This window comes from Coturnix japonica, chromosome 2 (assembly GCF_054131305.1).
Source record: "Coturnix japonica strain WE chromosome 2, WE-NBRP24, whole genome shotgun sequence".
Lineage (NCBI taxonomy): Eukaryota > Metazoa > Chordata > Aves > Galliformes > Phasianidae > Coturnix > Coturnix japonica.
Window position 1 is genome coordinate 131,604,115 of NC_140664.1, and position 14,647 is coordinate 131,618,761.

At 41.8% G+C, this 14,647-nt stretch overlaps 1 protein-coding gene across 4 annotated transcripts in view; it reads left to right on the plus strand.

The window, feature by feature from the left end:
- Nucleotides 1-11,459, plus strand: part of PTPRN2 (protein tyrosine phosphatase receptor type N2) — a 608,667-nt gene extending 597,208 nt beyond the window's left edge. For all 4 annotated transcript variants that reach the window (XM_032442979.2, XM_015852813.3, XM_032442980.2 and 1 more), the window contains exons 22-23: nucleotides 1,389-1,462; nucleotides 6,769-11,459. In XM_032442979.2, the coding sequence (XP_032298870.1) occupies nucleotides 1,389-1,462; nucleotides 6,769-6,840 (146 nt within the window). In that variant the 3' untranslated portion in view covers nucleotides 6,841-11,459. The remainder of the gene's footprint in view (nucleotides 1-1,388; nucleotides 1,463-6,768) is intronic.
- Nucleotides 11,460-14,647: the final 3,188 nt, after the last annotated feature.

The following is a 14,647-nucleotide window of genomic DNA, read 5'->3' on the forward strand; positions in this document are numbered from 1 at the left end:
AATTTTCCTCATATCTTAATTTCTGAGAAAGAGAATTCCTCTTATGTTGAGCCAATGTGCTAGTAGGATATTTTAATCCTGGGAATGTAATGAGGCCACAAGTAAGGCTATAAAGCATGTGGGATACTTATATAAACCTGCTCCCATGGAAGGCAGTGGGGGGACAGGAAATTCCCACTAATTTGTGCTTGTGTGAGACCAAACACCGAAATGAGCTCCTGTGCTGCGCCTTCACAAAGACTGTACCTTTACTGATGGTTTCCAGATGAAACGCAGCTGTAAAACCTACAGCAGACCTGAGGCATAATTACTGCTACTGTCACTGTTGCCAGACCTAAAAGCATGTGTTAATACGTGTTGTTCTGATCCTTTTAAACATGTGGGTTGGGTTGTTTGTTTGTTTTTTTGCTTTTTAATAAAACTTACTACTTTGTCTAATGCCATCCTCTGGAAATTCCTCTACAGTATGGAGGGAGAGAGACAGGACAAACATACAATGCCCCCAAGCCATTAGAGTAAGCAAAAATATCTAAGCTGGTGCTGTTATATTTACCGAATGAATTCATTCCAGTTCTGATACAGCTGATATTTTCAGGGAGGCACTTGCAAACTGATTATCTTCTTAAGAAGTGACAAATATATGGGACGGTATGGGATGTACAGTGGGGATGGGACAGTCACATTGTGGACATGGTGACTGCCCATCTGCCCATTGCTTTGGTGCAGCGGGTTGTTCTGGCAAGATGCAGACGGGACAGGTGTGAGATGGCCAAATTTCATCACTGAACTTCTCAGCAGGGAGGGTTTCCAGCCCTACTTCTGTTCTTGGAGTTCATGCAGAAACTAACGGGAGGAACCAGAACTTTGATTCTTTTCTCTAATAACACATATCTGGTTAGGCACTGAAGGAAAATGACATGATCAAGAGAAATCTCAAACTGAAGACGAAATCAAGGAGGAAAACAGCAGGATCTCGGTGGCGGGTGGCTGAAGTTCACCTAAACCTTGTTTCAGCAACATCCATATTTGTGTGGGGTTAGGCCCTTCGTTTCACGCATATTCATAGAAGTGACAAAGGGCACTCGGTGGCCTGGCCACAGTGGACCCTTAGGTTCTGCTAAATAAATTCTGCTGTGGGTACAAAGGCATTTTTTAGAATTTGTTTTTCTCTGGCTTTTCTTAAATTAATGTTAATAAAAGCTGCCCCAACCTCTTATTTTTCTATATGAACACAAAAATTGCAGCTGCCTGCCAAGTCTGCTGAGAGATGGATGTAATAATTTTCAATTGTACTGTTAGCCCAAAGGGAACCCGATAGCAAGAGATTGACAGATGCAGCATGGATTATCTTGTGCTCTGAACTCAGCCCAATTTGTGGTTTGTTGCAGGTGCTAAAGAGATTGATATTGCTGCTACCCTGGAGCACTTGAGGGACCAGAGACCAGGCATGGTCCAGACAAAGGTACTGTCAATAAATCCACTGGGATTTTAAATACATTAAAGGTCTTTCACAGTAGTTGTTTTCATGACAGAAGAGAGAGGGTATGACCTAATTTAACGCAGGTCGCTTGCTGATTACTGTTTGGCTCCCTACCAACTGAGGTTTATTTATGCTGAAGATTTATCTAGGCTACGTTCTTTGGTGTTTACTGCTCTTTCTTGCAACATCCCCAACATCTATCTTGATTGCCATATATGAAGGGCAGTCAAGATAACAGCCTGTAGTTTCCTAAAGAAAACATGCATTGGAAAAAATGTCATTGCTTTAATCCTAAAATATGGATTATTTTCTTAGAGCAAGCGTGCTTAACTGTGCATTTAATATTTTTTAAAAGACATCAACTCATTAAAGTGAATTTGGCTATTGGATTTGATTTTTTCTTTTCCTGAAAGTAAAGCTCTGAATTAAAGGAAATGTAGTTTTGAAGGAAATCAAGTCATTGTTAGCACCTTTGAGGGGAAGAGCTTACAGCGTGCCTAAAGCTGTGTCCTTTATGGGTGAAACACTGTGACTGCATTTGTACCCTGTGGTGTGGTGAATATCTTACTCTGTAATTACCGTCAGTTTTAGCAGCCTCAAAGTTATATTATATATATAACTTTTAAGGATAGCTGATTGTGTGACTGCTGTTCCTTCCACTAGGAAGGAAGCTTTTTCATTGTTACAATTTTCAGTGATATATGGAATGATATTGGGGGATATTTGCTGCAAGTTAAAGCTGCACATATGACCATAAAGAAAGCTGTTCATGACATGGAGACCAAATAAATCTGAATGTGATATTGTAAAATCTTGAATAAGAGTTATAACCCCAAAGTGAATAACTGGAGCAAAGTGACAGCACTGTCATGGTCAGGGAGGAACCGATAGGAACATTTGTAACATTTAGGGGGTTGAAGCTGCTGGGGGGCAAATGTGAAACAAATCTGTTTTGCAGGAATCACTGGTTCATAACTTCTCCTGAATCAGTTCTTAATCATGCTATCTTCTCATTAATACTAGAAAAGATGTTGGAAAACTGGGAGAAGGGTTGACTGGATGCAGGGGCATTAGATGTTATTTACCCAGTAAGAAAGAAGGTGAAAAATTAAGATGAGCCAGCCAAGGCTAACTAACCCTTATCAGCAAGGAAGGCATAACACTGCACACATCTTTCTTCTGCTTTGATTAATCAGACTAGTGAAAAAAAATGCCCATAGAACACAGCATCCAGTATCTCACATATTTATTCTAAGGAAAGATGCAAGTCCTGAGCTAACTCTGTAAATGCACTCAATTTCTATGGCAGCTCTGTAGAAATATGGAGCTCTGATTTTGGCTTGTCTCTCTTTTCAGAGACATTACAGCTTATTGCCTTTAACAAAAGGAAAAAGGAACATCTTCAAAAGCAAAGAATGAGATGATGTGGATAACTTCTCTTAGTTAGCTCAGTAATAGTTACCTGAGTCCTCTGAGAAGGTCACTGGAGACATGTTTCTCCCCTCCAAACATCTCTCTGGACGAGCTGCAGAAAAGCAAATGTATCCAATGTTTTCACCCAGGATGAGAAATTTTCCCAGGCTGTGGCTTATCTCGCCTCTTGCTCCTTCTTCCATCATTCTTATGTTCTCAGAACCACCCAAATCACTTATTCAAGCTAATGTCTTGCAAATTATAAATATCTGGTTGCATGCTAGCAGTGTGCTATCCCCAGAGAATTTTTCTGACGGATTTAAACAAACCCCTGTGCTTTCCCAACTGAATACAAATGAGGAATATTAGACTCCTGGAGTAATTTAAAACAATGGATTAAAAGTCAGGTTAGAAATGCCAGTTAGAGAATATCCCTGGGCAAAATAAACACCAACTTACTTTAGCAATGTGATTGTGTTTCCAGCAGGCAGCGCTCCACATTTTCAATAAGCATGTGAAAGATTTGTTTGTAACATTTTGTCTTCTGGAAAGGATCTTTAATTCAAAAGCACTACATAATAAACAGTAATGAAATTATCATAACGACATTCTGCATTTCTGAGGAGCATAATAGAGGGTTTGTGGTTTTGTTACTTTTTTTGCAGGGGAATCATAAAATAAAATTGATATGCCACACGTGAGAGGGAACAGTAATGAATGAAGGAAGAAGTGTGTTCTCTGTCATGAGAAAAATAGATTTCCTTTCTCTCTTTCCTGTGTCTTTCCACTAGCAATCTGTACTATTGTGCCTATTATACATATACGCTATGTACTACATGCACCTACTTTGTTTTCCAGAGAATTTTTGCTTGATGTCTTACAGAAATTTGGCATATTATTATATATTTCTAAATGTATTATTTCTAAATATGTTCGTGTCACCTCTGCATTGTAGATGGGCTGAAAACACAACACGTCTGCCCAGCTTCATTTTCTAGGCAAAGCCTAGGTATCTAAGCCAGTCTTGTCCATGTGAGTAGCACATGTGAATGAGCTCTAGGGAATGACAAACTGAGCTCCTTTAAAATCGCTGCAGCTCCTTTTATCTGTGGTTGTCCTTATGTGTAGGTATGGGAGGGATATGAAGGCTTTTCTTTGGGAAATGAGAGTACACCTTGATGGGAGCTGCACTGTGTTCTTCTCCCACGTGTGTTATGAAGACAGAAGGAAGGAGAAGAGCTCAGATGCAGCATCCCCAGAAGACCCTCAAACATCTCATGATCAAACATCTTCTTTTCAGCCTCAACATTTCACAGTCACTTTGGAGCTCTGGCATAAAGATGCTCTATGAGTTGTTTTGCCTCATTGATGTAAGGTCACACCTGATGCAAGCTGGCAGTCTCCACTGAGGTTGTCTCCAAAATGCATGTCTGAGCTTGGAAGTTGGTTCTGAACAATTCAGGGTCCTAAGGTGAGAGCTGCCTTCTCCATAACCAGTGCAGCGATGCCCTGTGCTCTTGTGTGACCCTCTGTAAAAGGCAAAGGCATTTAAGGGCTCATTTGCTCAGCGAATTAAGTTATTTTCAGCAATGGGGCTAATGTTAAAATTATTATAGTCCCTGATCTTACAAGTTTTTCCTTATGGTAAAATGAAGGGCACATTAAATACCATATTACATGGGTGATGGCAGCTTCCCTCCTTCTGAACTGGCACCAGCCTCTCAGAAGGGGCATTTGCCCATTGTGGACACTTGGCTGCATCACCCTGCAGCCCAGCGGTGCTCAGATCAGCTCCCCTACTACTGTTGTGCTCCCCATTTTGGTTTTGATATGGTACATCCGGATGACCACCTTCCCTGCCCTCCAGCTATGCTCACACATTCATTGTGCTGTGCTCAAAATACAGCTGCTGCTCTTGGGTGGCCACCACCAGCATTTCCTCATCTTCTTTAATTGCAGAGACCTTGAGGCAGGCACAGGCAGACCCACAGACTGTTTTCTGTTTTACTAATGAGAGTGAGTTCTAATCTTTGAGGTTGATGCGTGATTAAAAAACACTGGATGCAGTCAAGCAAATGTGCAAGAATGCCATTTTGACAGAACCAAACAGAGGGTAAAATTCTTGATCACTGGTTACTCTAAGAAGTTATTCTGAGTTTTAGACTTCTTTTTCTGCTTGGTATCTGTGCCTACTATGGCTTCCCTCTGAGGCATCTGCACACAGATAGATGCACAGTGGTAAGACAAAGTGGACGAGACTGACATTGAAGTGCAGGATTCAAAAGTCAGTTGTCTTCCTGAGTTATGAGTCACTCACCTATAGTTTGTCCTTTCATCCTTCCTGCAGACTTCCATTGTTGAAAGTGAATGCTGTCAGACCAGTAACCACCTTCAGGGCTGGCTGTCTTCAACAGCCATTTACCACTGCTGCACCCATCCATCCCACGCAGTCCTGGGCAGCTCCTGCTGCACATTCCTGTTCTGTCTGGAGACACAGGGTTCATCTCAGACTTCTATTCTTGAAGTCACTTCCTCAAAAGCTTTTAACCCCAGTTGCTGTAAACCACTGGAATATTTCTAGAAAATCCAAACATTTCTGCACAGTCCTTGACTGCTGTCCTTGGTTTGCTTATTCTCTAAGTAAACCACGCACATTTTTTTTTTCCATCTGAAGAGAAGCAGACAGAAAATCATCCTGTCAGATATTTCATTAAGGTAAATTTCTGAGAAAGATTACTTGCTCTAGAAAATACAACACCTGCCAACCTTGAAGAAGCAAAGCTCCTTTGTCCTTCTTTAGAACCAGACAGTTTAGGAGCATATTAGGGTCTCAAATAGGTGTAGTGGCTATTCCTGGAGTCCTTCACACCTCCCCTAACTCAGCACAGAAAATCTGTTACTCATTTTGTATTTGTGCTTATGATAAATTAATAGCATAAACCTTCCTAACTATTTCCTAAATGTGAATAAAGTGGACAAAATATCGCTAGATAATTTATGGGTACCAAAGAGCAGTTAAAAAAAGAAGCTGGGAAAGACTATTAAGAGGTAAAGCAAAAAGCAGACACTTCTCTGTTTAGTAGGCATAATGTAAGGAAGTATATATTTAGCTAATTTCAACTAGAAACACCTGAGAGAAGCCATAGTCTCTCTTTTGCAGCGTATCACCTACTTCATATCTCAGTTTTGTTAATGAGCTTCCATCTTTGTGTCAGAAAGAAATGGCTGGTGATCAACTACTCCCAAATGTTTATGGCTAAGCAATTGCAATACATCATTGTGTCCCACTAGCTTAGTTTCTGCTACCAACATTTTTCTCCATTAAAATGACTCTAGTTTCAAGAGGCTGTCAAACATGTTATATGGCATCAATAACCCCCAAACATTTCGTTCCTTGCTGTTGCAACATGCAGTTCGTCCTGCATATTCCCATTTTCAACAATGTCTTGAGGATGCTCAGCTGCAGAGCAGTGCTCCAGGCTGTCGGAAAGTTTTTTGGTTAATTAATTAGGGTCAGAAAGGCTTTGCAGACCGATCTTAACTAATTGGAGGGCTGGGCAATCACCAGCCATGCACAAGTTGTGGAGGTGCAACAACAGGGCCTGAAGGAATATCATGGAGCTGTCAGGGGAGGGCAGCTGGGGGTGAGGGAAAGGCTGTGCCCCAAAGGGCAGTGGGCATGGAATGGGCTGCCCAGGGCAGCGGGCACAGCCCTGAGTGCCGGAGCTCACAGAGCATTGTGACACCACTCTGAGACACAGGGCTGGGTTTGGGTGCTGTTGTGTGGAGCCGGGGTTGGACTCAAGGATCCTTGTGGGTCCCTTCCAACTCATGATATTCTGTGACTCTATCATATGCCTTTGCTCTCTCTACAGGAGCAGTTTGAATTTGCTTTGACAGCTGTGGCAGAGGAAGTGAACGCAATACTCAAGGCACTTCCCCAGTGAGCAGCTCGGTGTCCCGGAGGTTCCCGCAGGATCCATTCCTCATTTCCTCATCCTCAGTCCCTGTGAATGTTCTTGGAAACCGTGACCTGACCTTAACTATGTATCTTCTGTTGTAACCACATAGTGGTAGGGTCCTTAGAAACTCCTTTAGCTGGTAAAAGTTCAACAGTTAAAATGTGTCTTCTGTTTTGGGGTTTTAAAACAAATTTTAAAGAAGTACATCAAAGCCTCGGATTAAGTGACAGAACATTCCACCTAATCCCTCTCTCATCCTTGAAGACCTGAATGTCAAACTTGGAAAGCACACATTCCTCAATAGCAAATATTCAGTATTGTGGGTAACTAGTGCAGTCAATATAGTCTCAGAAAACAGTGTTCTGTTGTATTTCGTAACTCCTTAAAAACCAAATGAGAGTGAGGGGCCTGAAAGGGATGGCGATTGTCCCTCTACAATGCCAAGCGAAGGCATGGAACTGTGCAGAGAGTGTGAGTAAACACAGCTCCGGGCTCTGGCAAAGGGAGCTTGCACCTTCTCATGCTGAGCTTTAGCAAGCAAACATTTTCTTAACTGTTGTTTACTTTTCAGCTTTGTGCTGTGAATGGAAGAAAATCTGAGCTATAAGTAAATAGGCCAGCACAGTTGTTGCAACTGGGGAGAACAAGTTGGTCACATTAATGGGAACCTGGGGAACAGTGAGCACCACAGCTCTGGCCAAGTATCTACAGTGTGGAACAGGCAAGCATAGATGCTCTTCCAACCATGAGCAAGGCGCCTGGCCCACCAGGTACATGTCCAGAGCTGGCATGGACATGGATTGTTGACATTATGGGATTACTGAGGAAGAAAATGGGACTCTTCTCTTTATATTTTTGCATTTCGCTCTTTGAAGCTGTGCTGTGCCATCCTTTTGAGCCAGGGAAATATATTTCTGTGAAAGCCTGGCTGAAGGAAGAATTGCCAATCTGCATTTTATGATCCTCATCAAATTTGTCTGAGCCAGACATTTGTTGCACCTTTCTGCTCTTTCCTTTTCCTGAATGACGCCTGTTTTAACTGTTAATGGATCAAGAAGCACATAGGTTGAATTTCAGAGATTCTTCTGTTCTCAAAATCCTAATGCCTACTGTTGCCAAGTAATGCTAAAATATGTCTGTAAATGGCTTGGTTATGCAATTTTGCTTGTGTGAATCCACAGTTTTAGTTGTGGCACTCTTATAAAAGGATTGAAGCTACTGATGGAAAGTACTCTGATTTGCTTGAATGAAGGGCCTGAAAGTGACATTTGCGAAGGTGGCTCAATTTCATTTTCAAAACTGGACACTTTCATCTGTTATCCTGTATCTCTGTGACTTTAAGGATTTTCGTGTTGGGTTTTTTGGGTTGGGTTTTTGGGTTGTTTTTGTCTGTTTGTTTGGTTTTTTTTCCCAAAATCTTAATGGCATTAAATACCTGGAAAATACATAATAAATTTAATTTGGGAGGGTGAAGGTTTTATGAACTTCTAATTGGTGAAATGTTAAAAATTCAACGTTGGAGAGTTTTGCTGGAACGGAGGTAATGGGCGTCTATTGAAATCACCCAGGTTGCAGTTTTGTGTTGTAGGCATGCGTAGTGGTGATTTCTTCTTTTTAGCAATTAAAGAGCTATTTAAACAACAACAGCGACAACAAAGCAGAAGACTTGTTAGTTCTCACCATACATTTCTGCATGCTTTTCTTGATATGTGCTGTTGCTTAATTTGTGCATCCCATTACTATGGCAGTACAGAGCATTTACTGCAGATGCCATCATCCTCTTAAGTACATATGCTGTACATTAAGCCACATGTTTATTTTATGGCCTAAGCATTTTAGAGCTTTCCTAGCAATAACTAAAAAAACTAATGGAGTATGAATGAGAAAATTGCCTTTTTCATTTGATAATTTAGGCTTAACAGGTTTCTTTTATTACTTTAGCTAACATACAATTGCAGATCAGGGCAGATGAGATCAGTTTGAGCAGTATCAGCAACTGTTTGAGGTAGATTTACTGTGAGCCATGTACTGCAGCTTTCTGAAAATACAGGTAGTTATATCCATACAAACAGTCCAAGGAATCAAAATAAGGGCATCCTAAGTCAACCTCTCAGATTCTTGGGTAAAATTATTTCTCAGGGCAAGCTGCTGAACCGCTGCCTACTGCCAGTGGGATAATGGGATTTCAGCACAGATTTCTGCCCTGAGATTCATTAGTGTTCTCCTCCTGACCATCCCTGTGCATACCACAAACATGGCTGACGAGCTGTTCATTTGCACTTCAGGAATATTTTCTTAATTGTTCTTCTGCCAATATTTGCATTTCATAAGAATAATTTCAGGGTGATCTCTATTATTTCACAAGCAGCTGAGTATGAGACTAAAATATTGGTCTTCGTGCTTTGGAGTTTATTTAGTGTAAATTAGAGGGCATTAATCTTCCCCAGGGCTAATGGGGCAAGGATGTGTTGTTTTATTCAGACTTGCAGGCTGATTTACACAATGGAATGATGCAATCTTACTCAGAGGGTTGGGATATCTCCCACTGAATGTCATGGACAATCCTGTTTTTTCAGCTGTGTTTTGCACAGTTCTTCCACAAAGAGGTGCCGGGCTTATGCTGTTGACTGTAAGCTACCACACAGATAATTTCATCTGTCCAGGTAGGACATTGTTCACACCTTTCCATAAACGCCCTGCTTCTGTGGGTAGTCATTTGCTGCAGAGCCTATGAGTGAAATGCAGTTCAGTTGCACCAGGGTGATCCAGAAGGGTCTGATAATCCATTTCCCAAGGAGATGCCAAAATCATGGAAAAATGGAAAAACAAACCTGGTGAAACCACAGAGATGATAGATTTCTCATGCAGGACAGGTACTTCTTTACTTTTCTGACTGCAGTTCATGATCCTTACAGCTGGACAAAGGATGTGGCTTGGGCTGCTCCAGGCCACTTGCACTGGATGTGAAACCTGCTCCATGTTCCCTGGTAAGTGGGGTTGGAAGCCAGCATCATACAAGAGCCAAAGGTCAGATGAGACCCACAGTCCTTCCCTGGTCAATGTTCTGCTTCATTTTTAGTAAATGGCCAGTCATTGATGCTGGGTTGACACCTTATTCATGCCCACAGACAGCACATGTTCAATATGGACCATCATGGTGTTCTTGAAGGCAAATGAAATCTACAGATGCTGCTTATGTGGTTGAAGTTTAAAATGATATTTAAAGGGGAAGCTGACAGAGGGCAGTTTAACTCCAGGACTTGAAGTTTCCTTCCTCAGCATTCAAAGCACAGGGAGAGAAGCCTCATTTCCCACCAGCATGGCAGTGAATGTGACCAGATAGATACCGGTAGCCCCAAACTTACATAGTGCCAGTGGGTGTAGAGATGAGGGACAGGGAAGTGGTTGCTACCAACACAGGTAGTTTGTAGGCGTAGCAGCACAGTCCCTCCCCTGCTTTCACCCTTCCCACAAGAAGCACTGGATTTGGAGGGACAGAAGAACAGGACAACTTAGTTCCCCAAAGCCCAGATCCTTGACTTTCAGTCCTTGCCATGGGGAAAGAAGCGTGGGTTTTGCTGTCACCTTCACCTATGTCAGGTGAAGCTCTATCCATTGCCTTTGACCATCATTCACGGGAGCTGGAACAGCCTGGGTGACGGCCAGTGGAAGTCTTTGGCAGTTGTAAGGGTCAAGAATGAGTTGTAGCAGAAAATCCCACATCCAAATCTTAATTCAATAGCAAAGCAAGCAAGATTATTTTTATAGATGCTACGAGAGGTTTAAAACATTTATGAATATTTTTTAAATCTACACCAGTGACTAAACCTTGTTTCTGTCTCTGGCATGCATGCAGAACCAATCTCCATCCATCCCCAGGGGAACGACAGCTATAGAACCTGTAAGGAGTTCATGCTTTATTTGTCAAGTGAAAAATTAATAAGAGCCGGCCCACTTCATAATTTCCAGACTAGTCATTAATTAAAAATAAATAAATAAGTGTTTATTGGAATAGAAAACAAGTATTTGATTAGCTTTGTTACAGAACAATGGCTCTCCTAATTTTTATTCTGCATATTTTATCCTTTGTTCGGAAGATTCTCTTTAAGAAGCAGTCTGGGTAATTTCGCTTTTTAAAACTGTACAGTTTCTATGGTTTTGCTTTTTAAATGAGAGCACACTTTGTAGATTTGATGATTCTATTTTTCTGTTCAGATGACATTGGACATTACAAAGGCATCCCCCACCACAGTGAGAAGGAAGCTGTCCTGTCGGTTTATTGTAAGAGAAAAAAAAAAATACATAATGAGAACAAAATTGCAGAGCTGTGGCATACTCAATCCAATTAGAGCATGACTCTTTACTACTCTTCATTTACCACATTAGAAATAAAGTTACACCAGCAAGATTTCATTTGGAGCTGTTCTTGCATGCTGTTTGTACTGTATTTGATGGCATAATATTGTTTCATTTACAACCTTTTCTTTCTCGCCACTCTATTCTTTCTCTGTATATAAAGAAGAAGAAGAAAAAAGATTATACAAAGTATTTTGTTCTACCTCTGTAAAAATCATATTTGTGAATAAAGTCATGCTGTCTGTGGAGCACGGTATTGTGGATGCAGCATTAGCAGCTGGTGTTTGCTTTTATTTGGGGGCAGGAGGGCTCCTCCTGTCACTGGATCCTTATCCCCATGCTGACAAAGCAGACAGGCAGGGTCCTGCTGAGCTTTAGAGGTGCTCTCTTCTCTGCTGCAAGGTGCTGCAGCCACCTCTGCCTTTGGGGTGTGGGCTTCTATCTCTGCAGCTCCCAACTGAGGGAGGGCTGCAGGCTGCGCTGCTCCAGGCAGACCCCAGCATTCAGGTCATACAGGAGAATGACCACACGATGGAAACTCTCCTTGTGCAACAGGGAGGTGGAAAAAAATGTGGGCTGTGGATGTGGGCTGGTGGGTCAGAGCTTTGCATAATGGGGGTTATGGGCTGCCAGAGGTTTCACAGGCTTAAAACAGCTGCAGGATTGACAGAAGGATTTGAATGGGTAATGGAAAATATTCACTGTTACATTAAGTAAGGTTAAGAGGAGTGAAGACTAGGGTTCCCATGTAAGCTCAGAATAAAATAACCGGCCTTTTCCCTGGAGATAGAAAGTAATTTTCCCATCAACACAGTCCATTGTATGAACGTCTGTATCTTCGCATGAGGCATCTATTGTTAGCTGTTATCAGAGGCAGGCTTTGTGATTAGACAGCCCTGCTGTGGCAATTTGCATGGCTGTGTATTGTGTGCTGAAACTTCGGTTGTGTTTTGAAGTTCACTGCTTACCTGAAAATAACAAGAAAAATGTAAATAAACAGGAAGGCAGAAACCACGTTCATCCAGCTCACTCCTTTCCCATCTGAAGAATCATATTTTACATTATTTAACCTTGTTTATGTAGTTGCCTGTTTTAATATCTGTGGCTTTCTCTGTGTAAGAAGGTGACTTTCATCTTGGAAGCAGAATATATGCACCATTACAGCTATTTTCCTGTTGCTGTAATTTAGGAGGTCTTTCATCTGCAAGATAGCATTCGAAAGCCTCTGGTAACATCAGATGGAGGACAAAAAGAGGAAAACATTTAACTATATAACTACTGGAGTATTATGTATCTTCTAGGACAGTTGTGCATACATCAGTTCATACAGACATTGCTTGCTTTTGCTTCGTGCTACTCAGATGCACCCATTCTTGCTCCCTACAATGCTCTCAGACTGTGGGCTAGTGTCTCAGCTGCACTCAGAGGGCATTCCTTTGTTGCTTATGATCTTGTTTACACATCACTAGCTCTAACTCAGACTGGGTATTAACTTCTGGTGGTCTCAGGAAAGAGCTGAGTTTGAGTTTGAGTTTGCACTAGTAAGAGAAACCCAGCAGAAACACACAGGAGCCATGGCATGCCCTTGTCCTGATGCCAGCCCATCATTGCACCAGCTGCCTCAGCAGCCTTGGGGAGGAGGAAAAAACTGCCCTCTCTTCTGTCCCAATATGGCAAAAGGGAGAGACTTGCTTCTGCTATGGCAGGATGAAAAACAAAGTCTTCTCAGGTTGCCTGAAGAGCCTCGGGGTGTTCATTTTTAGAGCTTGCTGTAAAATTTCAGGGCTGATGGGACTGATATTTCCATTTTGCATGCTGAACAAATATAAAGAGCTACCATCCATAGGGAGGGGTAAACAGTAGACTGTGTTTATTCTTGGCTTAGTGCTAGGACCAGTGCACTGTGTGATTCAGACAACTGAATCCCTAGGGAATTTCATATTGCAGTGGAGTTAAACCAAAAATTAACTTCCACCTTGAGAATGCTCCAACTACACCCACGTGTGCAAATCAGCAATACAGAAAAGGGGTTCTACGTGGAAGTCCATCCTGGGAGATATAGACTTAAGCTAAGTTTTAGGGTATATGATGTCTTTCCCCTTCACCTGCTTTGGCCACAGTCCTCGAAGATAATGGAATGTGGTACTCCATCATTTACAGTAGAAGTTAGAAGTCAGTTTCAACTAACCTTTGTGTAGTTTTTGCATAGAGTCATCATAACAACCCTTTGTTATCACTGGAGGAAAATAAACCATTTTCCTTTTCTATACCGAAGACTCGTTTCTCCTCTTACAGAGCTTGACCCGTGCCCAATCAACTTAGCTACCCATCACCTTATCTTTCCCATTCACAGTATAAGGAAGACATAAAACTGTTAGAGTCCAAAGGAGGGCTGCAGAGGTGGTGAGAATTCCATAGGGCAAGTTGAGGGCAGCACCTCAACTCAGACATAGGGTATGAATGTTGGATGGTGCTGCCCAGAGCCAGGGGTTGGACTTGGTCATCCTTCCAACCTAGGATATTCTATGACTCCATGATTCTATAATTTCTATTTCTACTACAATTGCACTGAGTGGGAACAAGGCCCAGATTGTAGTGCACCATCATGTGTTAATGTTTTTATCTTTTTTCTTTTCTTCAGGATTTCATTCATAGCAATACCACGCTTCCTTGTCTCCCTGGAAATAATTCACCACCCACCATCATTATCTCTGTTGTTAGGGATGTCTTTTGTGATGCACATTGCTTTATGTTTATCAACAGTAATTGCATCTGCCATCTTCACACAGTCTCACATTATCACAAGATCTCTCCATGACATTTGGCACTTACTTTTGTTTTTAGGACTGTAGATAATATGTGTCATCCACACACTGGCACCTCACTATCACCTCCCTTTTCACATTGTTTCTACTGGGGAATCACCAGAGCTGCAAAAACTCCCCATTTCTTTGCAACCTGTTTCTTGTCTTTTAACCACACACTGATCAACTAAAGAGATTCTCCTTAAACCCATGGCAGCTCAGTTTTCTAGAATAACCTTTCTTGAGACAGTCTCTCCCAAGCACTTTTAGGAAAGCTAAATACACAAAATCAACTAAAATGTTTGATGGCATTGGGGTTTGATGGCATTGAGGTGTGGCATCCTGCTTGGCCTCCAGCACTCATGCCAAATGTTTGAGGGTCTGAAGCCTTGTGTTTTGTTGGCCAGTCCTGTACTGGTGCCTTAATTCTCCCAAGGAGCTTCAAATGGCATCAGTACCTGAATTCGTGCAACTGAACCCCATATCCTGTTTCTGTCTGTTGTATCCTGTAGCTTCTACTGAAATTCAAGTAACAGGAGGGAATTTCACAGGACAGCAGCCACTGCCCCCAAACGAACAGCACTTTTTGAAAATCATCCTTATGCTTGTTTGAATTCCCATTAGCCCTGAAT